This window comes from Sycon ciliatum, chromosome 7, assembly GCF_964019385.1.
Source record: "Sycon ciliatum chromosome 7, ocSycCili1.1, whole genome shotgun sequence".
NCBI classification, from domain to species: domain Eukaryota; kingdom Metazoa; phylum Porifera; class Calcarea; order Leucosolenida; family Sycettidae; genus Sycon; species Sycon ciliatum.
This window is the reverse complement of record NC_088649.1, coordinates 33,753,285-33,776,576: the sequence shown is the minus strand read 5'-3', so window position 1 is coordinate 33,776,576 and position 23,292 is coordinate 33,753,285. Positions and strand designations below refer to the sequence as shown.

General features: G+C 51.4%; 1 protein-coding gene across 1 annotated transcript; it reads right to left on the bottom strand.

Moving 5' to 3' along the window:
- Window positions 1-8,559: 8,559 nt before the first annotated feature.
- LOC135821377 (uncharacterized) lies at window positions 8,560-22,620 on the bottom strand. The gene is made up of 3 exons (XM_065334448.1): window positions 22,282-22,620; window positions 17,213-17,449; window positions 8,560-14,996 (listed from the first exon to the last, which is right to left on the bottom strand). Exons 2-3 carry the CDS (start codon window positions 17,443-17,445, stop codon window positions 9,749-9,751), a joined length of 5,481 nt encoding a protein of 1,826 aa, XP_065190520.1. The 5' UTR covers window positions 17,446-17,449; window positions 22,282-22,620; the 3' UTR covers window positions 8,560-9,748.
- Window positions 22,621-23,292: the final 672 nt, after the last annotated feature.

Sequence of the window (23,292 nt, the reverse complement as noted above, 5' to 3'; positions counted from 1 at the left end):
GACGACACACGGCTCTACGGGACCTGCGTTTCTGGCAGCACGGTTGCTACGAGCTGGCGATCCAGTTGCGCAGAAGGCATCGTCGGCGCGGCCAGGGACTGAAGCCGCAGTTTCCGATTAGTGGCCGGTCATCCGTGAAGACGGCGTCTGCTGCCTCTGTGAGAGTTACTACGTGAATCTTCTCAGGCACCTGAGAAGCTGGCGCTTGGAGGAGCCACCAGAAGGATAGAAGCCAGGGGGCCTTCCTCAGTCACTCCGTAAACAGCCATATCCAGTAACTACCCACAGCTGCAAGAGGCCTGAGGAATTGCCGTGAAACGATGCTCCACTCTTTCCTAATTCAAATGAAACTACGCGGTATTACTCTGTACTTGGGCATGGGAGTTATGCCAGGACAATATACGGTGCCTGATAATTCGAATATGGCTTAAATTCGAACATACCGATTCCCACATAAACTTTCCGAACCTCGAACCGGACATGTACGGTATACCATGGTGTACCGTGTACTCTCGGGAAGACTTCCTGTTCCGAAAACATAAAAATCTGTTCCGTCGGGAAATATTTATAAATGCATGTGTGTACGTGTGCGTGTGCGTCACGTGTGTACGTGTAGAGTCTACGTGTAACGTGTGTACACTGTATACCAGTGTATAGATCAACACTCGAATAGTCATCTGATCTGGTCATGTTAGGGGTCGTCGCAAAAGTTTTCTGTCGTCCCTGAAACGAACATCGTTCATTTCGTACTTGGCCCCCCTCCCCTAGGCCCTCCGCCCCTAGGCCCTCCCTCTGAAACGAACCCAGCTTGCTATGCTGGACGACGAAAATCGCATGCATGTACGGTACATGTCATGTGTACAGTGTCGGTCGACTTGCGATTTTGGCTCGCACCCGTACCCCCTCCCCCCCCCCCCCCCCCCCCCAAATCAAGAGGCCATAACCCAAGAGTACGAGTATGCAACTGTGATCTCTTTTCTATGGGCCAGATGCGCGGCGCGCTGCCTTCATTACATGAGCCCGAGCGCGCTAAAACATGACCACAGCTTTTTTTGAAAAAGTCGAGATAATCGCGATTTGAATTCCGCGGCAAAAAATACGAAGTGCATGCAGTGCAACGCGAGTCGCTGTTGTTGTTCTCTTCGGTCGACTGGACTGTTCCGGATGCAATTCTTTGTTGCAAATAAGTTTATTTGTTTGAGTTTGTATTCCATGTTGCGCTGAGTCGCCTAAAACTGATCGTAATCGATGTATCGACAGAAGAGCCTAGTAGTAGTAATGTACTGCGGAGCGGAAGAAGACGACATCATCGCACTCCATGCGCAGGATAAAATATTTTGAGGATTCGGGTCGGAAACAGAAGGAAGACGATGATGGCTACAGCGACGAGTCATTTGAGGGCGACACTTTCATCGAGCGTAAAAGAATTGATGCTGGTAGTCCCACGATCTGCAGTGACGAGGAATTCTACTCTGATGACAACCTGGCAAGCGATTGGCATCGACACTGACTTGGGAGGTGAGTCGGCCGATGATTTGGCCAGAATGGACATCGCTGCACATATCCGGGACAATGCCAGTATTGGTTGCAAGTGCAAAAACAATCAATGGACTCTGCTGCTCCCTCAACTTGCTCAAGTCGATAATTTGAGTACCCTTATGCGGAACATCGCTAGCATGAGCAGTATGCAGCGAAAGCAGTACTCTCTGGCGAGCAGAGAAAACCGTGTGCAGATGGGCTTTGGTGTGGGGAATATGAGTGCGACGTCTAGTATGTTGAGGAAAACTGTGTGCAGCAGTGTATACTGTATATCTGAAAGTACAGGTGCAGTGTGATGGAGAGGACATGGAGTGCCAACTTCTTCGGCCATCTACAGATGTTGACCGTGTTTTCGCTGGCGGTTCTCCAGTGGTGCTCCAAACAGGAGGTATTTCGGACACCCAGCTCAGCTGCCTATAGACAATTTGGTATTTTGGATGTGGCTGAGTACCTGTCAGCTCATGCTATAAGACCCTGGACAGAGGAACTGACCCGGAAAGGATGAACCAAGGGGCATATCAATTGTGTGCAAAAATGACAATCCCATTGCTGTACATAGAATTTCACCATTTCAACAGTGCTGCATATAATACCATTGTAGCCACACTTAGAGATGTCCAATCAATCCAAAACTTTCAGACAGTGAACATTAGGTGTGTTAGATCATTTTTGAACAAAAAACTGAAAATCGAATTTTTGGTCTGTGGTCATATTTTAGCGTGCTCTGGCTCACATCATTCAGCTGCAAACACCGCACTTTCCCTCCAGTTTGAAAATTTTTTCAAGGTTCCAAGCCTCTTGTACGGGCAAAATAAACACAAGTGCAAGGTCAACAGCTTAGTACCGAGAGAAAATGAGCTGAAATGGCTGTGAAAACAGTCTTATACGGAGGAAGCTACAATGGCTGTGAAAACAGTCCAATAAGGAGGGAGCTAAAATGGCTGTGAAGACAGTCTAATGCGTAGCAAGGCGAGCCTCAGCCTGGACGAGGTCGACAGGCACAAGGTTGATGTGACGGCGGCGAACGGAGCGTGATCCTCGAACGCACCGGATCGCAGACCTAGCAAGAGAGAAAGCCAAGCAGCAGCGCATCCAGAAAAAGACTTTGCTGTAGCTCTCCTTGCGCTTAGAAGCCAGAGCATCAGCAATCCGCTTTACGACGATGTCTGCCTCTGGACCCATTCCGCCGCAAGAGGAGAAGACCAGTGGTGTGAACGAGCCATGTTCAACTTGGTTAACTCTTTCGCCATACTCCCGCTTCTTGGCACCTTCCAACTTGCGATAAATAGATGCAATGGGCTGGGACCGATAGCTCGCTGCGTGGGGATAGAACACCCTCGTATCGAAAAATGCATTGCGGCTATGGTTCCCTGCAGTTTGAAATGAACTTTCGTACGGAACTGGAGTTCACGCGCCAGAATTCAGAGATTGTGTAGGTACTGGAACGAATCGAGCAAAAACGGATGGGCTCGTGCGAGAAATTGAGTGTTTGAATGCATGCTTTCAGAGCGTGATGAAGTATATAATCAGACATGGATGTCAGCAAGAGTACAAACCAGGGAGTAGTACAATACCTGGTATTGTACTACTCCCTGGTACAAACCCCCCATGGGCCATTGGCAATCTAAACGTGCAAGTCACCACCTCCGGTCGCTTCCTGGGTAGCTACATTGGTGATCCAGAGGGAGTCTCTTCCTTTGTCCGTAGCAGAGTGAGTGATTGGGTCGATGGTGTCAACTGTCTTGCCAAGGCAGCAAAGGCGTACCCGCAGTCAGCACACTCCGCGTTCACGAGATCCCTCTCGTGCGAGTGGACCTACCTCCAGCGTGTGTTGGAAGGCAACGAGACCGAGTATACTCCCCTGCGGGACACTATCCGGCACGTATTCGCCCCCAGCTTGCTAGGTCGTGAGGTGCTTGACGTTGAGCAAGATCTGTTGGCCCTTCCAGCCAAAGTGGGAGGTCTCGGCCTGGCCAATCCCGTTACGTCAGCCCCTGATGCTCATGCCACATCGAAGCGCGCCACTGAGATTCTGCAGGCTGCCATTTGCACCGGTGCACCGGTCGACATGGCTCACCACATCAGCCAGTGCCGTCAAGTCACCAGCGAGGTCAGCCGTGCTCGAGACCTGCAGATGACGGAACGTAGTAAAGTCCTCCGAGCTGCGCTTCCGCGTCGCCAACAGCGGACCCTCAACCGCATCGTTGATGGCAACGCTTCCGGCTGGTTGACCGTGCTTCCTCTCAAGCAGGAAGGTTATGACATGTCGGCGGTCCAGTTCCGCGATCAGTTGGCCATTCGCTATGGCCAGGAGCCGAACGCTCTCCCGTCGCATTGCGATGGCTGTGGAGCTGCTTTCTCTCTACAGCATGGTCTGGATTGCATGAAGGGTGGGCTCATCAAGCGCGGGCACAACGATGTCCGCGACTTCGATGCCCGGCTGGCAGACGCTGCATGGGGAGGTGTGGCTGTCGAGCCGGTGATGGTACCTGTGCAGGATGGCAACAACCGCCCCACACTGCAGGCGGATTGGCTGGTCCGGGGAGTTTGGGAAGGAGACAGGGTGGCGTACTTTGACAACCGCATCGTGGATGCCGACGCACCCAGCTATGTCCGCTCGAACCTCTCTTGGAACGCCGTATCCAACAGTGCTGCCTCTTCCAAGAAGAGAAAGTACAAGACGGCCGCAGAGGAGCTGCGAGCATCCTTCACCCCGCTGGTCTGCTCAACTGATGGTGCACTGCACACAGAGTACCGTGCGTATCAACGGCGACTTGCTATGCGCCTTGCCTCCAGGTGGGACAAGTCCTACAGCAACGGGGTACGGGTAGGACTAAAGGCCAGGGACAAGCCCAACTTTTTTTGCAGTTTTCTGCAAAAACGTCACAGGCTGCTCTTCGCAGGTGTCCGCGTCGGAGCGGTCCGGGCGAGCGACCGCATCTCACTTATATACCGGGATAGACAAATCCTTGCTTAAATGCCCTTGCCTTGGTGTTGCTCCTTTCATTTTTATTTGTTCTTGCTGAGAAAGAAACGTTGCTGCTTGGAAAGCTTTCTGTTCACTCCAGCGACTTTCCTCTAGTAGCATTGCTCACTGATAATGATCATAGCTCGTGATGCCAATGGTGAAGAGAAGCTGGGTTTCTTGCCATTTGCAACTTCCTGGCTCTGAAAATATAGCTTGAACAAATAAGAGCTCCAAGTATTTTAGTTTTAGATTTCTATGTGCCAGACCTATCGTTACAAGATGCAGAGATGAGGAGCAAGGGAGGCGTTGGATTAATGCCAATAATGGTGTTTATGGCCCAGACAACGCCAGCGATTTTCACTTGTCAAGAGGACAGTCAAGTTGGAGCAGGCAGATGACAGATTATTTGAGCATTTATGGCGGAGTGGGTGGTTTGCTAAAGAGAATCGTCTCAGTACCTCATGGTCACTAGTATCTGACAAACGCCTCTTATTGCTAGTCTGCATTAGAGCATAGCAGAATTGATCATGTCACAAGTAGTGTCAAGACTTGATGCCCTACGATTATACTCAGATCATGTTGTAACTTCACTGGAATATCCGTCCTGCCACTTTACGCTCTCCCAGAATTGCCTGCAGGAGTCACGTGCCTGTGCAAGGGACAATGCGTTTGCATTGCTTACGGATGCAAGCGGATGGAGTGTAGACCAGATGAGAAAAAGTGATCCGGATATTCAACTAGCTTGGACCGCCATTATAAATTTGCCTGATGCCTGGACTATCTGAACATTGCTCCAAACCAATCCACAGAAGCAATACCCACACAGGAAGCCAAATGATAAACCCATTCATCAGCTATCGAACCTTTCATCAAAACATAATGCAGTGCATGCCTACTACTATGGCGTTTGCGCTGGCTTGGACACGTGGCACGAATGGAAGATCACCGGTTGCCGAAGTGTGTTCTCTTCGGTGAACTGCCTGCCCCGCGCCCCGCGCGTGATCCACGCAAGAGGTGGAGGGACGTCGTTATGCATGACTTTGCGTCGGTTGAGCCACCGGTACCAACATGTGGATGGTACGATGCAGCCCAGAACCATCCGGAGTGGCGTGCCATTGCCCGTCAACCACCCAATGCACCCTCTGCTGCTGGCTACGGTTGCGCCTGCGGCCGCATGTTCCGTTGAAGCGGCGACCTGAAACGCCATCAGTCATTCTGTCGTGGACTGGAGAAATAACAATGCGCTATCATTGCTTTGCAATGGGCAAGGTCAAGGTGTGTTTATGGTGGTACAGGACATGCTATGTACCCCTCTTTGGTCGCTCACACATTATCCATTGCCGGCATTGGTTACACGTTATTATCAATTTGTTATGACCTTCGCTGGTCTGCACACCCACCCACTCTACTCTCTACTCTACTCTCTAAAGTTGAGACTTTCGTTTGCCATTTTATCCGGTAGTTTGACTCTCTGAGAATATCCCTGCTACATGTACATGTATAATATAATTTATACTTTACAATTATCCTTGTACGTGTCTATCTTCTTGACACCATGACTTTCTTTGAAGGTCTTGTAGCTATGAAATGTTATTTGCTGCAGGTCATGTGTGTGGTGTGTGTGTGTGCATCCGTGAATGTCCCACGCTTGGCCCGTGGGTAAATATACAGTCATGTATATGTTATGTGCCACACCAATTTCGCTATCTGTATTATATTATGCAGCACAGTGGCAGGCATAGAGAGAGAGACGTTTTAATGTCTCTGATGTGAATTCTTCACTACTACATAATCTACATTGTACTTGTATGATCGAGCGTATGAGTGTGTGTGTACTTGTATGATCGAACGTACAAGTGTGTGTGTGTGCATTTGCAGATTTGGTGCTTCTCTTGCGACGGGCGTTTACATGGTGTGTGTGGGTGCATCCGTGAATGCCCCACGTGTGGGTATTTATACAGTCATGTACGTGTTCTGTGCCATTCAATTTCACTAACTGTATATGCAGCACAGTGGCAGGCATAGAGAGAGAGAGAGAGAGAGAGAGAGAGAGAGAGAGAGAGAGAGAGAGAGAGAGAGAGAGAGAGAGAGAGAGAGAGAGAGAGAGAGAGAGAGAGAGAGAGAGAGAGAGAGATACGTTTTAATAATGTGTCTGAGGTGAATTCTTCACTACTACATGTACTTGTATGATCGAGAGTACGAATGTGTGTGTGTATGTGTGCGTGTGTGTGAATGTCCCACGCATAGCCACGTGCGCGGTGCCACACAATTTCATTATGTGTAGAACAGCGGCTGGTAGAGAGATAGAGACAGACAGACACAGAAAGACAGAAACAGAGGGATGTGCATAAAGAGCGACAGACAGAGACACAGACTCAGAGAGAAAGAGACAGAGACAAACAGACAAAGCGCAGACTGAGGAGAAAACAGACCGAGACAGACAATCAGACACAGAAAGACCGAGACAGAAACAGAGGGACGCACATAATGAATGACAAAAGGAGAGACAGACACAAAGACTCAGAGAGCCAGAAACAGAGGGTCCTTAGGGAGAGACAGAGAGAAAAAAAACTGAGAAAGGGAGAGGCAGATCGAGAAGGAAGAAGACACAGAGACTGAGATAGGGACAAAGAGAGACAGAAGAAGAGAAGCAAACGGAGAAACAGCGACATAAGTACAGGGCCAAGAAGACAGGCAAACGGAAAAAGACAGACAAACATAGAGAAACAAGCAGAGACAGACCAAGACAGGGAGACAGCTGGAGAGTTACACAGACAAACACAGATAGGCAGATACTCTTGGGTTAATTAAAGGGGAAGTTAAGGCAAAAATTAAAATTTCACCAGTTGTAGTCTTCGGGGAGGTCTGCATTTGCCACTAAGGTGTACACGGCATAGGCATAGTGGTGGCCTGCGGAAGCGAAGGCTAGTTTGTGTGTTTCTGAACATTCAAGCGATGCCAACGCGAATCCCGCGAATTATTATTATTAGTCTTCGGGGTGCTGAATCGAATGGTCTTGGTCCGAGTAAGCTGAGACGCTCCCTTCCTACTTGAATCCCAATCGAACTCGCGCACTTCCACCGAAACTGGGTGACTGCGCCCTACTAGATGGGGATTTGTATGCAAAATGTCACTAAAAGCGCCATTTCGTTCTTATAAAAGCACGGATGACCGCGATTGGCCCATATGTTGTAGTCTTTTGGACGCTGAGTCGACTGGTTTTGGTCCGAAAAGGCTGCGATGCAGCGTTCCTCCTTTATTCCCAATCGAACATGGTTGAACAAGTGGTCAACAAGTGGTTCGACTCAGCACCCCGAAGACTACAACTGGTGAAATTTTTATTTTTGCCTTTACTTCCCCTTTACACCCCCCCCCCAAATTAAATGAATCATGTTCGTTTCAGGGACGACAAAACACTTTTGCGACGACCCCTTATTTAGCGCGCAATGCCGCGCATGTTTTCTTTGTGGGTAGGCCGTTGACGTCATTTCCGATGCTTCAGATCAGATCTGGTCGTGGTGATTCAGATGAACCTTTCGAGCTTTTTCCTTTCTTGGATTTTGTTTTCTGACTCTGAGAGGTTTTCTTGTTGTAGTGGACGTCTTCTTCCGAGTTCTGTTCTACTGCACTCGTTACCATAGAGACGTATAGTCTTTGTCAAGAGTACATGAAACCTCTTGTCTTTGTAGATAACCAGATGACGACAGCAAGGATAGACTGTCTCCCTGCCAGGGTTTCAATGCGCAAACTCAGTGGACCTCAAAGAGTCAAAAATTAATGACAAATTGTCACAAAAGCCTGAAAAGGCGTCGTGCAAAAACACTTCAATACTCACTCCATGGATCCAGGTCAGTCAAACCTCAAATCGATCCCCCCCCCCCCCTCTCACACACACACACACACACACACACACACACACACACACACACACACACACACACACACACACACACACACACATACCAGCACATGTACACACACAAACACACACACCACACACACACACACACACACACACCAGCCATCATGACTTTGTACAGACAAGCACAATACGGATGAAAAAAATAGGAAGTGAAGTAGTACGCCCCCGACTTAGGGGAGTGTGTGTGTGTCCGTGTGTGTGTGTGTGTGTACATGTGTGCGTGCGTTTGTGTTTACTTGTGTGCGTGCAGGAGAGCATTTGTACATGTGGCTAGTGAAACTGTGAATAATATAGTACGGAAAGGTGGTAATCAAAAAATGCGATGCAAAAAAAATACTCAAGAATAGACAGCGACGGGGAAAAAAAAGACATGATGATCGCCAAGGGTGCCCTTGCGCAGCGCCTGTGAATGCGAGAATGCGAGTGCGGTGTGCACGCTCGTGCAATTCTGCGCGTTGGGCATGACAACTGAGCGGGGATGATGCACAAATTCGGCGCGAGTCACCGCCATATTATACAGGATGGCAGACCCGTGAGAGGAGAGGGGAGGTCAGTAAATATTGTCTTTGGAAAATAGAAATTCATAAGCTGGACGAGAGGGGGAAAGAGAGGGGAAGTTTAATCAAACTATTCAAACTGCGTCTATGGATGATCCTGTCCGGTTGGGGAGACAACTGTCTTGAGGGCCCTACAGAGATTCTCCTTGATAAAATTATAAAAGGAATCTAGACGACCAAAAGTGAGACACATGCACATGCGTGCACACACACCCACACACACACCCACACGCACACACACACACACACACACACACACACACACACACACACACGCGCACAAGGGGGCCAGCCCTGATAGGAAAAAGAACTGCACGAACAATTGGCAAGACTCGTGAGGAATGTGCAAAGCTTCACAAAGCTCTAGATGACGGCATGGCAGTGGAGCAGAAGCTGTCTTCTCCGGTGTCAGCACCTCACGCAACACAGTCGCAGACCAGGCTAGAAGGACACTGTAATGCACTAAGGATGGGGCATTGAGAATGACACACACACACCGGCGCGGAGGGCAGCGAAAAGCGCACGGCCAGATCGAACACGACGGACCGTCCAGGCCATCCATAGCCACGAGTCCTGCCCTTGAATTACTCACAGAGAGAGCAACGTGACAGGCTCGGGCTTGTCTTGTACTTGGAGACGATCGAAACAGGGCAGACGATCGAAACAGGGCAGACGCTGCAGCCACCGTCCATTCCAGGGCACCATCATTTGTGGAGATGAAAACACACCACTGGGTGAGTGTTCGCTCTTCTTGTGCGAAGTCTACAAAGCTATCTCCACACCGCCATCATCACCCAGAGTGCTGTTAACGGGGCTCTTACTCTTAGCCGCGTCGTCGATACTAGCCAATTTCTGCAGCATTGCGTTTGAATTGCTGTGGCTGCTGCTGCTGCCGTTACTATTACTGTTGTTGTTGTTGTTGTTGTTGGGTTTGTTGTTGGCATCGCCATCATCACCGCCCTGCTCCGATATTGCCATCGGCGGTCCGACGCTTTTCGCTCTGCTTAGCGGCGAGTGTCCTTCCGCGGGTGCGCCCTTGCCACCGGAGCCAGAGGCAGAGCTGGTCTGGAAGCGTGACGAGTAGTTGCCCGCCATCAGGTCCTTGCACTGCTGGCGCGTGATGCGCTCGCGAGCGCCGGCCCGCACCCGCATGGACGAGCCGCGACTGCCCAGTCGCATGCGCGCCGACACCGTGCGATGGGCTATGGTGCTGGCGGCGGCGGTGCTGGAAGCAGCCGTTATCGCGGTTTGGTCACCGCCGCCACCGTTTCCATGGTCACCATCACCACCACCACCAGCAGCACCACCAGCAGTAGCACTGTCGGCGTGAGTCGTCGTCGTCGTGGACGCGGATGCGGCGGCGCGGTGGCCAACGGTGCAGGCAGTGCAGCCACCACAACCGGCCGCTCCACCGTTGGTGTTATTGTTGGTATCAGTGCTGCCCTGCTGTCCACCGCCTGCTGCGCGCTGCTTGCGCATTAGCGCAGCGCGGCTGCTAGCTGTACTGGCGGCGGAGGCCTGCATACCCTTCATACCAGTGGCACTGCCAAACGTATCGTTAATGGCCCTGGCCTTCATATCCATACTCAAGGCGGCAAAGCCCATGGATTGGGTCTTGCGAAGACCTGCGGTGGACGACTGGGAGCGTGCGACCGTGCCCGATGTCGAGTTTCCGCCGCTCTTCGCCCCGAAGGACGTTGCTGCGTTAGTGGACGACTGGGTCTGCGGGCGCACGGAGCCACCAGATCCGCGCAGCTTCTGCGGCTGCACCGCGTTTACGCTGGCCATTTGCTCAAACTTCTGCTTGAGCAGTGCGGTGGAGGAGGACGCAGTGATGACCGTCACGGCGATGGTGGTGGCGTCTTCGGCGGCGGCACTCGACTGTTCTCTGCGCGTTATCACTGCTGGTAGCGCTGGCTTTGTGCGTGGTAGCGGAGTAGAAGTCTGATCATGGCTACCGTCCTCGTCGGTCTGTTTGATGTTGGGCAGGGTGCGAGTGGAGCGCAAGCGGCTTCTCGCCTTTGAAATCTCCGACGTCAGTTCCTCTTGCATGTTGGTGTACTTGGCTTGCTTGGCGTCGCCGCTTGCTTCTGGGATGCTCTGTCGTGAAGTACCAGTGCTAGCTTTGGAGGAAGCCGCCAAGCCAAGGTCGGATTTGCTCGTCCAAGACGTACGCTTCAGCAGGCCGCGGCGGAAGGTGGAGGTGATGCTCGACCTCTTCTTCTGCGACGCCTTGGGTTTGGCATTTGCGGCGGCCGCTACTTCTTCAGCCGTTGCCTTCGTTGCTGCTGGGGGAGCTGGAGCTGGTGGAGGCACTGCTGTTGCCGCGAGATCTCTACTCGAGCTCCTGGTACGAGGCGGGGAGCTCTGCTCGGCTGCATCGGAATACGTTTCGGCTGCCGACTGAGGAGGCGAACCTCGCGTTTCCTCGAAGCGTTCAATGCGCGTCTTGGCCCCACGTGCCTTGCTCTGCTGGTGTGGGCTATCGGTCCAGGGGTCCTCGTCGTCCGGCAACAAACACTCGGGATCCTGCAACTGAGCAAAGCCCATGTTCTGGTACGTTGCCAGGTGTTGCTGCCGATTGCCACTGCGGTTAGTGCTGGCCGGCAGAGTGTAGCTGAGTCCAAGATCGTCCAGGCCGGGGTTGTAGCACGTGGAGGGAGCGGCATCCGACGACGAGTGAGACCACGAGCTCTTGCTCGCCGACATGCCAAACTGCAGGTTATTGTCCGTATCGGGGGGCTGCGCCACTACGGCGGCTGGCTTAGCGCTACCGCTGTGCTGCTGTTCACCGGCGGAATCTGCAAAGACGTCGTCACTACCGCCGGAAACCCTGGCCTTGGATTGCGTAGGGTCAAGCGGCCAGTCGTCCGTCAAGTTAGAGTTGTTACGCCGCCCGGCACTGCTGCCGCTATGAAACGAGCCGTTGTTGGACTCGCGGCTGGTCAGGCGACGGCGAAAAAGACGCTTGGCATGCCCCAGGGAGCGGAAGAACACCGACGGGCGACTACCTCTCTGCGTCGATGCCATGGAGTCGGAGCGGCGGTGCAGGCCGGAGGACAGGCTGCTGGTCGACACCGCCGTCTCGGCCAGCGAGTGAGACCGTCGGCCGAACTTCATGGCGCTGACGGACGACGAGCGTGTCTGCTTGGACGGCGTGGCAGTCGTCGCCGCGGTGGCGGAGCTCTGCACGACATGCTCCAGCGACTGCACCTGATGCATCTGTCCGCTCTTACTGTCCTTGCGCGACAACATGCCCCACGCACCTAGGGCTCTGCTGACACGCCCGCTCAACGTTCCACCACGCGGAGCACTGCTCTCCGCCGTCGGGCCGGTGAGGCAGGAGGCGCGGAAGTCGGCCAGCGAGATCGACATGTGTCGGCGAGACTCCATAGGGGACATTGACCCCGCTCTGCCACCACCACCGCCACCACCACCCCTTGTTTTCTTCATCGCCGCCACGATGCTGGTAATGTGATGGGTTTGCGAGCTATGCCCGGACTGTGGCCCGGAGGCGGAGCCGGAGATAGAACCAGGTCCGGTTGGCACCGAACTCACACTGCCGCACAGAGTATGCTCCGACGTGCGCCAGTTCTTGTTGTGCGTGCTGGTCACGGATTCAAGGCTCTCCGGCGGCAACGTCTGTGCCGCGTCCACCTGCCGATCGGCAGCAGTAGCTGCAGGAGAACTGCCAATGGTGTTGCTGCTGTCCGGGGCGATAGCGCTGCTGCCGCTCGATCCGGCAATACTGCGAGACAAACTGGTTGCGAGTGGAGTTCGCGATGACGAGCATTGATCATCGTGCGCCGCGTGCGCATCTTTGTCGCCAACGGCAACGCTCCTCCTGGAGGAGAAGATGGAAGAGCGAGAACTCTTCTGCCGATCGATCGTCGGATCACTCGCCCCGTTGCCATGGTTAACTGCCGGGTTTGAGGAGCGGGGAATGATACGTCGGGCGACTAGCACCGTACGCCACAGCTTCTTCACCTTGCTCTTGCGCGAGCTGAGAGTCGCCGAACTGCCGTCCTGCATGGGAAGCCACGGCGACATGCTGAAGCTGTTGGCGCAGACTCTCGCCTTGCCGTCAACGGCGTACCAGATGCACGGGTCTGATCTGTGTAGCTTGTGAGATAGCGATGCAATGGCAGCGGGCGCGAGCTTGAGTTCGGCGTGCTTGGAATCACGCTTGGTGACAGTGCGGCCGAGCGGGATGCTGATGTCGTCCTTGTCAGCGCCTTCTGACTTCCCTCGAACGCGCGACACGATAGCCGGGGGCGCCGAAGGACCTCGAGATTCGTCTTCGGAGTCTCCGGAGAGCGAGGCAACCTCGGCAGACAGGCAGCGGTGCTTCTGCTCCGGCTGATCGTCACACACGGCCAGCTTGCCAACACTCAATTGGCTACGTAGCCGTACGGACGGGGATGACGACGCGGGCGACTGCCGCAGTGCGGGCGACTCGGCACTGCCGCCACCGTCACTCAGCGAAACGCTTCTCGCCGTCTTGGCAGTGGCGGCGCCGGCACTGCCGGTAGAGTCGACGGCGGCGCGATGGAACAGCGTCTCCGTCGACGATCCGCACACTTCGGCGCTGTTCGGGGCCAGGCAGGGCGAATCCTGCACTGGCGTAGCGGCGGTGGTCAAGGTCTTTGGAAGACTTGAGCCCTCCTCGCTGCTACTCGACGAGCTCTGGCGCACGGCCGGCAGGCGTTCGCACGGGTCGTGGCGTATCTTGACGTGGCAGCAGCCCTCCAGCGGCAGGTGTATCATACTGTCAAGGGACTGTGCGTGGCGCGGCGATACAGCGGCCGACGCCGTGTGAGCAAGCGCGCGGTGAGGCGCGTTGCGGAGCTGCGGCTGAGACAGCTGCCGCTTATGGTTCTGCAGCAGCCGGCGCTTGTGGTACAGCTGCTGCTGCTGCTGCTGCGGCTGCTGCTGTTGGTGCTGGTAGGAGAGCTGCGATGTCCAGAGGTCGTTGATGCTGGTGAGGCTGTTGGCAGCTCTGACCGACGGGCTACGACTGGTGCAGCTGCCGCTTCCACTTGTGCTATCACTGTATCTACTCCTGGCCCAGCGTGCGCGCAACGCCGTGCCCACAATCGACGTGCTGCCATTCGAATCCACACTCGTCTGGTTTGACGAGGGCAGCGAGGAGAACAAGCTAGCGGAGCGAGGACTCTGCGGCACGGAGCGCCGTTTGGCCGTGAGGCTGTTCCAGCTAGAGCTGTTGCTGGTGCTGCGTACGCTGCCACCACCACCGCCACCGCCGGGAGTGAGTCTGTGCCAGGCGCGGGCCAGGCGCGACCGGTGCCTGCCTTTGCCGAGGCGATCAGTCAGAGAGCCGTCGAGCACGTCACCCAGAGCCGTGTTATCGCCAATGCCATGCAGCTGGGTGCAGCTGCTGCTCTGATAGCGCGGGTATCGGTCGCCACGGTCTACAGTGGCGGCGCGGGGCCGCGTCTCCAGCGGCTGCGAGCAACGCTGCTGTAGGGGAAACGAGGGCTGGTGACGCAGTCCCTGCTGCTGCTGTTGCTGCTGCTGGGTCCGCGGATAGTGCTGATGATGCTGCTGCTCATTGTGCAGCTGTGCCGCGTTGTACGGCTTCCAGGGGAAGTCCAGGCTGTTCTTAGAGGCATTGTGCGACAGATGCGCGGCTATGCTGCTCGAGATGCTGGAGTCGGATCGGCTGACGATGGAGTGGCTGCAGAGGCTGTCCAGGGAGGACTGGCCAGACAGGCCCTGCGCTAAGTTGCTCTTGCTGACGCTGTGGAAGCGGTGCATGCGCGCTCGCCACGTGGCGTCCGCCATGTCGCTCGACTCGCGGCTGTGGCTGACCGACGAGCGCATGCTGATACCGCCGGAGGTGATGCTGCTGGAGAAGGACGAGCCCTTCTTCAAGCAAGGGCTGCGCAGCTTGCTCGAGGGGCTCTGCTGGCGCGAGCTGAACTGAGACGAGCTGAACTGGTCGTCACTGCTCGTCTTCTCGCCGGACGAATGGTTGTACAAAGAAGACCTGCAGACACACGCATGCATGACACAAACGACACAAGAAACACACGGTTGCTCAATCTGCAGACAGAACTGCTCCGTCCTTTGTGGACTCATCAGCGCAGCACAGAGAAAATGAGGCCGAACCTGATAGCAATGAAAAAAAACTCGAAAAACTGAAACACACGGTTATGAAGACGTATGCCTAGTCCACACTAGACTTATTTTCGGCCGATATGGAATCGGCGCGAAAACAAACCTCTAGATAGGCGCGAAAACCGCCTGGTGTGGACTGTGTTGTCACGTACAAGTTTCCGACAAGTACTATCGGCATAGTGTGAGGAAGGCTTTAGGTATAAAAACAGAGTACATCTTGGGATTCAAACCTAGGAATATGTATCCACTCAAGCTCCACAAAATAATACTCTTAAATCTTAACTTATACAAAAGAAGAAGACCAAGGAACTACAAGTTATGCTATACTGTCCACTAACACCACCAGTTACTAAACAATCAGCTCATGCGACAACATTGCACGACACTGACCGACGGTACTGACGTTGTTTAGTAACTGGTGGTGTTAGTGGACAGTATAGCGTAACTTGTTGTTCCTTGGTCTTTCTCCTTGGCTCTCCATCTGGGTAAATCTTTAACTGTGAAAATATACTTTCTATCAAATAATGCAACTCCTACACAGCATCATGGCTGGGTCTGGCATCCCTACAACGAACATCGTTCTTGCCGTAACCCCCTCCCGGAAATGAACACAGCTTGCTATGCTGGCATAATAATTATTATGATGAATTGTGTACTCCGGGACATAATGGATGAGCGTTTGGAAAGGGGAGAGGGGGGGGGGGGGGAACTGTGCGTTTTGAGGACAATAAAAACCTTTGAGATGGCCCGTCGTATTCTACTTACCCATCTACAAAACCAGTCAAGTTATTTTATACCGAACAATTTTATACTTATTAAAACCAGAAAAGGCCAGTGGAGCTACTGCGGGTTGCGAGTCGTGTACGCCATAACCTGGTATGGGGTGTGGTATTCTTCATTTTATTTCACCCAGCAAACAGGCAATGGTGCCTTCTCACCAGCCAACGGCTGACTCTCACCGAATGATGGAATTTTATGAATTAATGATTATGATAAAAACTTCAAACGCGAAGCATGAGGTACTGTAGAGAAAGAAAATTTCGTCAGTCAATAATTTCGTCCAGCTCCAAAAACGGGGAGTTTGTCCGGTTGAAAATTTCGTCCACGGATCATTAGGGTGTATAGAAAAGCTGGACAAATCGACAATAAATGTAGAAAGGAAAAGGACATATGGATACGAGTTAACCCTTTAAGAGCCGCCCCATACTTGAATGCGTCGTAAACGACGCATTCAAATGCAAAACTTCAAAAGATCGTAACTCAGTCCAATCTTGCTCAAATCCAGTGATCGAAATATCCAGGGCGAAGAGAAAACTCTCACCTGTCGGGAGAAACAATCCGCGAAGCACTGCGAGCTACGGTTCCTGAGATAAATCACTCGTAAGCTGAGCCGCGATCGCGGCAATTTCAAAAGCGCGCAGTGCGACTTTAGTATTGAGAATTTTGAGACTTTTCGTCACGCTGGTTTACTCGAATTTGCACGGGTTTCACTGTTGATATTGTCAAGAGTACACAGCGAAAAAAATTGGAACTCCACGATCGAGTAAAAATGAAATATCTGGAGCGGGACGCAATTGGACGCATTTGGGGCATTTTTCGTACTATCGCTGCGATATATCGCTGGCTAGACGGTGTGCTGGCAATCATGATCAACCTCATTCTCTTCCTCTCGCGGAGACCTTTCCAGGAAGCCCTAGATTGTGAGGATTGAGTGAGTAGAACTGAAGCTATGATCCAAAGAACACGAACAAATGCAGAATTTTGAAATTTTCCTGTGGCTCTTAAAGGGTTAAGAGTAACTCTCCATCACTGTAACTGGATACTATATACAGTCAGAAAGTGCAATAACTAGGCACACAACTGACTCTTAACTCATATCCATATGTCCTTTTCCTTTCTACGTTTATTTATGGCTCAGCATCCGAGTTTCAAATCGACATTAGTCCGGCATTAAATTTAGTCCAAAAGGTCCTCGGACGAAAAAGACGAAATCAAATTCCACACAAATATTTCTGCATAATATAGAGTACATGCAGAGAAGAACTAAGTACTGAAACGTATGACTGGTCGGCGTATTCCACTTACCCATCTCTAGCGGTGCCGACGGTGTTGAAACCGGACGTCACCTCACCGACCGTGGCTACCGGCGAGCGCTGCACGGGCGAGCGGTGCAGGGCGGTGGACTTTGGCGAGCACGAGGAGGCAGAGCTGCTGGTGCACTCAGCGCTACCCGGCCTGTGGTGTGTGGTCGTCGTGGTGGAGAGCATGGCGCACGGCGACTGGCGCGGTGCTGCCATCATCACGTGATCGCGTTGCATTGTGCTAAACATCACACACACCAGCAAACAAACAAACAGCATTAGAAAAGCCTCTCTCAAGCTCTGCCACTCAGTCACATGCAGGTTTCCTTGCGGATTTCACCCCTGACATATCAGCGGTGGCCGGACATCATGGCGATGTGAATGACTGAATGACCAAGACGTAAGGGGTCGTCCACAAATATCGAACTTTTTTCAACGAAAAAAAATCGTTATGGGGTGGGAGGGGGTTGAGCAATTTCGTTTCAGAAAACATTGATACATGTACATGGCCGTGGGAGCAGTGACACCCTTGCGACTTTTGTTGTATTATGCATGTAGATGTCAACATTGTTTACGTTAACTAAGATAATTAATTTGTTTGGTGAAAAAAGTTCGATATTTACAGACGACCCCTTAAGTTATGAGCACAGGATCTCCCCACAGGGAAACTTCTGATTATTTACTTGCTAAACTTTGCATACACACGCACGTACACGTACGCACATACACTCTGCACATGCCCATAGATGAAGCGGCGATAGCGAACAAGCTGACTTGTGCTGGGATTACACAATTCAACAGCTTGCAAGGCTGATTAATTGGCCAACACTAGAGTTTGCATGGTCTACGTCACACAGCTGATTGAAGTGGCTTTTTCTGGCCAGTCACGGAATAACTATTTTCATTTTTTTAATGTTTTACACACGTGCACCCACTCCCATCCACACGCTCGCACGCACATATGCACGCGCACACCCATGTACCATGTATACGCCCGTCGCAAGAGAAGCACGCAAATGCAAATGCACTGGATGTGCACCCACAGATTTTCTCTTCATGAGCAACGATAGCGGATCTGATTCTGATTGAAACAGATCAAGACAAGCGCCAGATAACTGTCTAATCCACACAACTGGCGAAGCCACGTGAATCGACCCCCCAATGCACACCTGGTCTACACCACATGGAGTACATCGGAATAGGACACACCCACGCACACACATACACACACGATTAGACTAATTGGCTGTTCCCTCAAGTCAGCTTCAACCATCAACCATCACCTGACAGTATAACCATTATGCACATTTACGTCACATTCGCGTGTGTGTGTGGTTGTGTGCGTGTGTGTGTGTGTGTGTGTGTGTGTGTGTGTGTGTGTGTGTGTGCGCGCGTGCGTGCGTGTGTGTGTAAACAGAAGTGTAGAAAGTTGGTCTTGGAAGTGAAACAGAGACAATACGCATACATACGAGCACGAGCATATAACCAGGAGATCTCTATGAGCGGATATAGCTGCAAATATCCCCATTGAAATGCACTGCATCCTCCAAAAGACCGTTGGTAGGCCGGGACTATGGCATCAGCTGCTTAGGTGACAACAAACGTTAACTGTGAAGTCCACTGCAGATGTCCGCCTTCGGATGCAAAATGTACTGGCGCGTACGCACGGACCCCATTCACTGTCCCCGGCATCAAGAGTACATAACCCCCAAGAATGGGCAACTGCCTGCACAATCTCTACTCAGTGCTGCCACGGCAGAACATCACATCACGTAACATGCCATTCAAAAAGGTTACGCTGGCAAACAGTGCAAAGCGACGCACAGGACAGTTGAACCCAAAGCAGGGTTGCATACAACCATGCATCTATCATGCACAGGGTGCAATAAAATGTGTACGGGTTCGTGACGTGAAGTTCTGCCGTCGCAGATTCCATAGCTGGAGTTACACATTCTCGGGGGTTACACTGGCGAGAGTTCCCAAATTACCTAGAGTGCTCAACACTAGCTGCATCTCATGTTTGGCATTTAAGTGGTCTTTGTAAAATAAATTTAAAAATAAATTTAAAAAAACACCACACAGATGGAGAGAACAGAGACAACCGGCTAGGCCATTGTTGTAACGCTGCGCACTCTTGGCCGTTATGTACTCTTGTCGGTATGGTAGGAGACACGCTTCTCACCCCGTAGTATGAACTTCGCGGTGTGCTATGCAACGGTAAACTATGTCCTCTTTCCTGGCTCTCCAAAATCTCTTCGGGCACTAGCTACACATGCACAGTACATAACCGTGTAAGAACCAAATACCCTTTTGACGGTGGTTCAAGTCATCATTTCCCAATCTTGCAACGCGCACAGATAAAGTGGAACTCACTTAGTACGTACTCGGATGAGACATACTCGTGCTTAGTACGGAAAATCTGTCCCCGGGGAAAATCGCGGAAAAAAATCGCAAAAAACGCGGGGGGGGGGGAACGCGGCATATGGCATAATTTGCGGTAAATATGCGGTAAACATGCGGTGAATATTATTGATATGCGGCAAGTTTGCAGTTGATACGAGGCAATTTTCATTGAGTATGTAGTGAAATCAATCAGTTACAAGTCTCTGGTGTAAGCACTCGTCATATTTGAGTACAAAGCCGCCACGATGAGACATTGCTGACCTAACAGTGCACTGTGTGTACGTGTAGTGCAACAAAAAAGTTCAAAAACGCGGGAAAATCGCGGAAAACGCGGTCTTTTAAAGGGGAAGTTAAGGCAAAAATAAAAATTTCACCAGTTGTAGTCATGGGGGTGCTGAGTCGAATGGTCTTGGTCCGAGAAAGCTGAGACGCTCCCTTCCTACTTGAATCCCAATCGAACTCGCGCACTTCCACCGAAACTGGGTAACTGCGCCCTAGATGGGGATTTGTATGCAAAATGTCACTAAAAGCGCCATTTAGTTCTTATAAAAGCACGAATGACCGCGATTGGCCCATATGTTGTAGTCTTTTGGACGATGAGTCGACTGGTTTTGGTCCGAAAAGGCTGCGATGCAGCGTTCCTTCTTTATTCCCAATCGAACATGGTTGAACAAGCGGTCACGTGCTCCTGCGTACACCATGTACCAGTCACCTGGTCACTGTGCCTGCAGGGTACAACTTACTAGCCTGTTTGACCTTTTTTGGGTGCAGTCCTGTCACTCGAGTTGAACTCGAGTTGAACCTTGGTGTGAAAGTTGTCGCCTGCTGGCGTGGTGACCAGGTGATTTGGGCACCCAGGAGCACGTGACCGCTTCTTCAACCATGTTCGATTGGGAATAAAGGAGGAACGCTGCATCGCAGCCTTTTCGGACCAAAACCAGTCGACTCAGCGTCCAAAAGACTACAACATATGGGCCAATCGCGGTCATCCGTGCTTTTATAAGAACGAAATGGCGCTTTTAGTGACATTTTGCATACAAATCCCCATCTAGTAGGGCGCAGTTACCCAGTTTCGGTGGAAGTGCGCGAGTTCGATTGGGATTCAAGTAGGAAGGGAGCGTCTCAGCTTTCTCGGACCAAGACCATTCGACTCAGCACCCCGAAGACTACAACTGGTGAAATTTTGATTTTTGCCTTTAACCCTTTGTGTACGGACTGTACAACTTTCGATCCCTTGGGATCGAAACTTTTCAAAATTTCAATCGATCGTAACTCAGTCATTTCTGGGTTATATCCGAAAACTAAAATATGTAGGTCGAAGAGAAAACTCCCAGCTGTCCATTGAAATAATCGCTGAAGCGCTCCGATGTGTGGTTCCAGAGTTACGAAGCTCGAAAGTCGAATCGCGGCAAATGTCGCTCAATAGCCGCTCGCGCAGATTTGAATGAGGGATTTCCCCATCATTATGGGCATGCAGTGACGTAGAAACACGTTCAAAAATGGCAAACTGACTCGTGGCAGCTTCTTAATTTTTTTTGAAGTAACAGTTACTTGTTACGAGCAAGGAGAGCGAAATGGCTGATGCAAGACGACTTCTGTCGGAATGTTGGCGTTGCTGCTAAGACGCTGGGCTGTAGCGCTGGCGTTTTGACTTTCGTGGTGGCAAGCGTGGGCTCAATGTGTTCCTATTGCGACGAGCTTTCCAGGAAGCCCAAGATTGAAAAAATCGTCAAAAGGAGACTAAAGTTATGACCCGGATAATTATGGAATTTGAGGTGAGTCGAGATCAAATTCAGTCTGTGTACATTTTTTCAGTACATATAAAAGGGTTAACTTCCCCTTTAAAAAATCGCAAAAACACGGGAAAAAACGCGGCTGCAGAATCGTGATTTTCCCCGGGGACAGAAAAATGTCCAGACCACATGTGTAGTGATCTGAAGTATGATGGATAAGAAGTACATCGGATACTACGTACACTTTCCTGCTGCCCATGGGGGTACGTCTTATCCGAGTTCCATTGAGTGGTTGTGCATGTGCTTGGCTGCCTCCAGTAGGGAGAAAAGTCTAGAGCAAAATCTACTGTCTACTTATAATAGATCCCTTCCCCATCGCGGCCCTTTTCTTATCTTCGACCCGGGTCTACCTGTAAGCACTGACTGTGTTCTTCGTTGAAACCGTACCGCCAATAGACACCTCATTTCCCCCTATAAAACACCCTCTCGAGTTACGCATAACACTTCGAAGTTCGAAGGAAAGCTTTCGCTAGCCAAACTGTGCACAGGTACGGTATGTGTATCGAGACTATCATTTTATCATGACCGGGTGGTCGATTTTGCTGACAACTGCCGCGGTGACATCAAGTTTCTACCGTCGACCAAAGAAGAAGAAGAAGAAGAAGAAGAAGAAGGATGTGAAGTCAACCATGTTTCCAGGTGGAAATAAATATCATCAAGAACGTGCTGCAGCAATGAAAAGAAATCGCATGCAGTCGGAATTTCCTAACAGATACGAGACGACTCGAGGCAAGCACAGCTGGCATGTACGAGTGAGTGGCTATGAGCTGCTGGTAAAATGGCTTGGTAATACTTCGCAATCGCACTAAATTTATGCGACTTCATCTTCAAACAATACAAAAAATACAATCACAATCAAACAAATGTAACATCTTACTGGACTTTGCGGAGACGAAGCGAAAAAATCGTCGAGCAAACGCCGCCAAGCGAACTGGAATGAAGACTGATCTGCTCAATTCCGGAACGGCCAAGACCAACGCGGCCGCCGAACAGCGCCCGAGACGAGTGTGTCACCGTCAACACTACAAAAAATAACTACCATTTGGCTGATGGACAGAGAAACCAGCTCATGCCACTGCGATTATTAGTCCTCAGTAGATCTTTCTAGATCCAAGAGAGCTCTCGTAAGAAAGCGCAAAACGGGTCGACCGCCAAGCGGCTTACTCGATCCATGTGGGCAACAGGGAACTAGCCAGCTCCAGGCTGACTCATTCACGTCTCCAACACAGAATGTAGAAGGTAAATATCCAGGTTCTCTGATGCCTCTACCTTCGAAGCTTCAATTCACTGGTGCCAGTGGTCGGCATCGCACCACCAACACGTCGGAGGCTGCGTTGTGCAAAATACCGATCTGGCACCGCATCCATCTTGTGCATTGCCCAAACACGGCATGCGATATCAGGACGCCATCGTCATTCCAAATAGGGTAACGCGTGACAAACATGAAACAACCAGGGCAACCGGCTTGACTGGATGGAGTTGACTTCCATGCCACGCGCGCCACACCAAGGATTTGGATCCCAGAAGGGAACATCGAATACCAATACTGGATGCAAGCGTGGCATTGCGCGTGGATCCGTGACTCGCGTCCCGTACAAAACGTCGACCTATATGCAATAATATTGCCAACTCCGCGGCTTTCCCGCGCGCCTGACGATTGACGTCATTTTGGGAACACTTTAATATCATGCTCGCTTGTGAGCTCGACAGTACAGTGTGACCTTTGACCTTTAACCCCTAAAAACTAAAGTAACAAGTAAATTTAATTTATAAAAATTAATGTAGAAAGGAAAAGGACCAGGGAGTCGTCAAATACCTTCGGCTTGTACAATTCGTTTTCGCAAAGCTTCCCCTTTCTTTACTTATCTTTGATATTTATGACCCACCC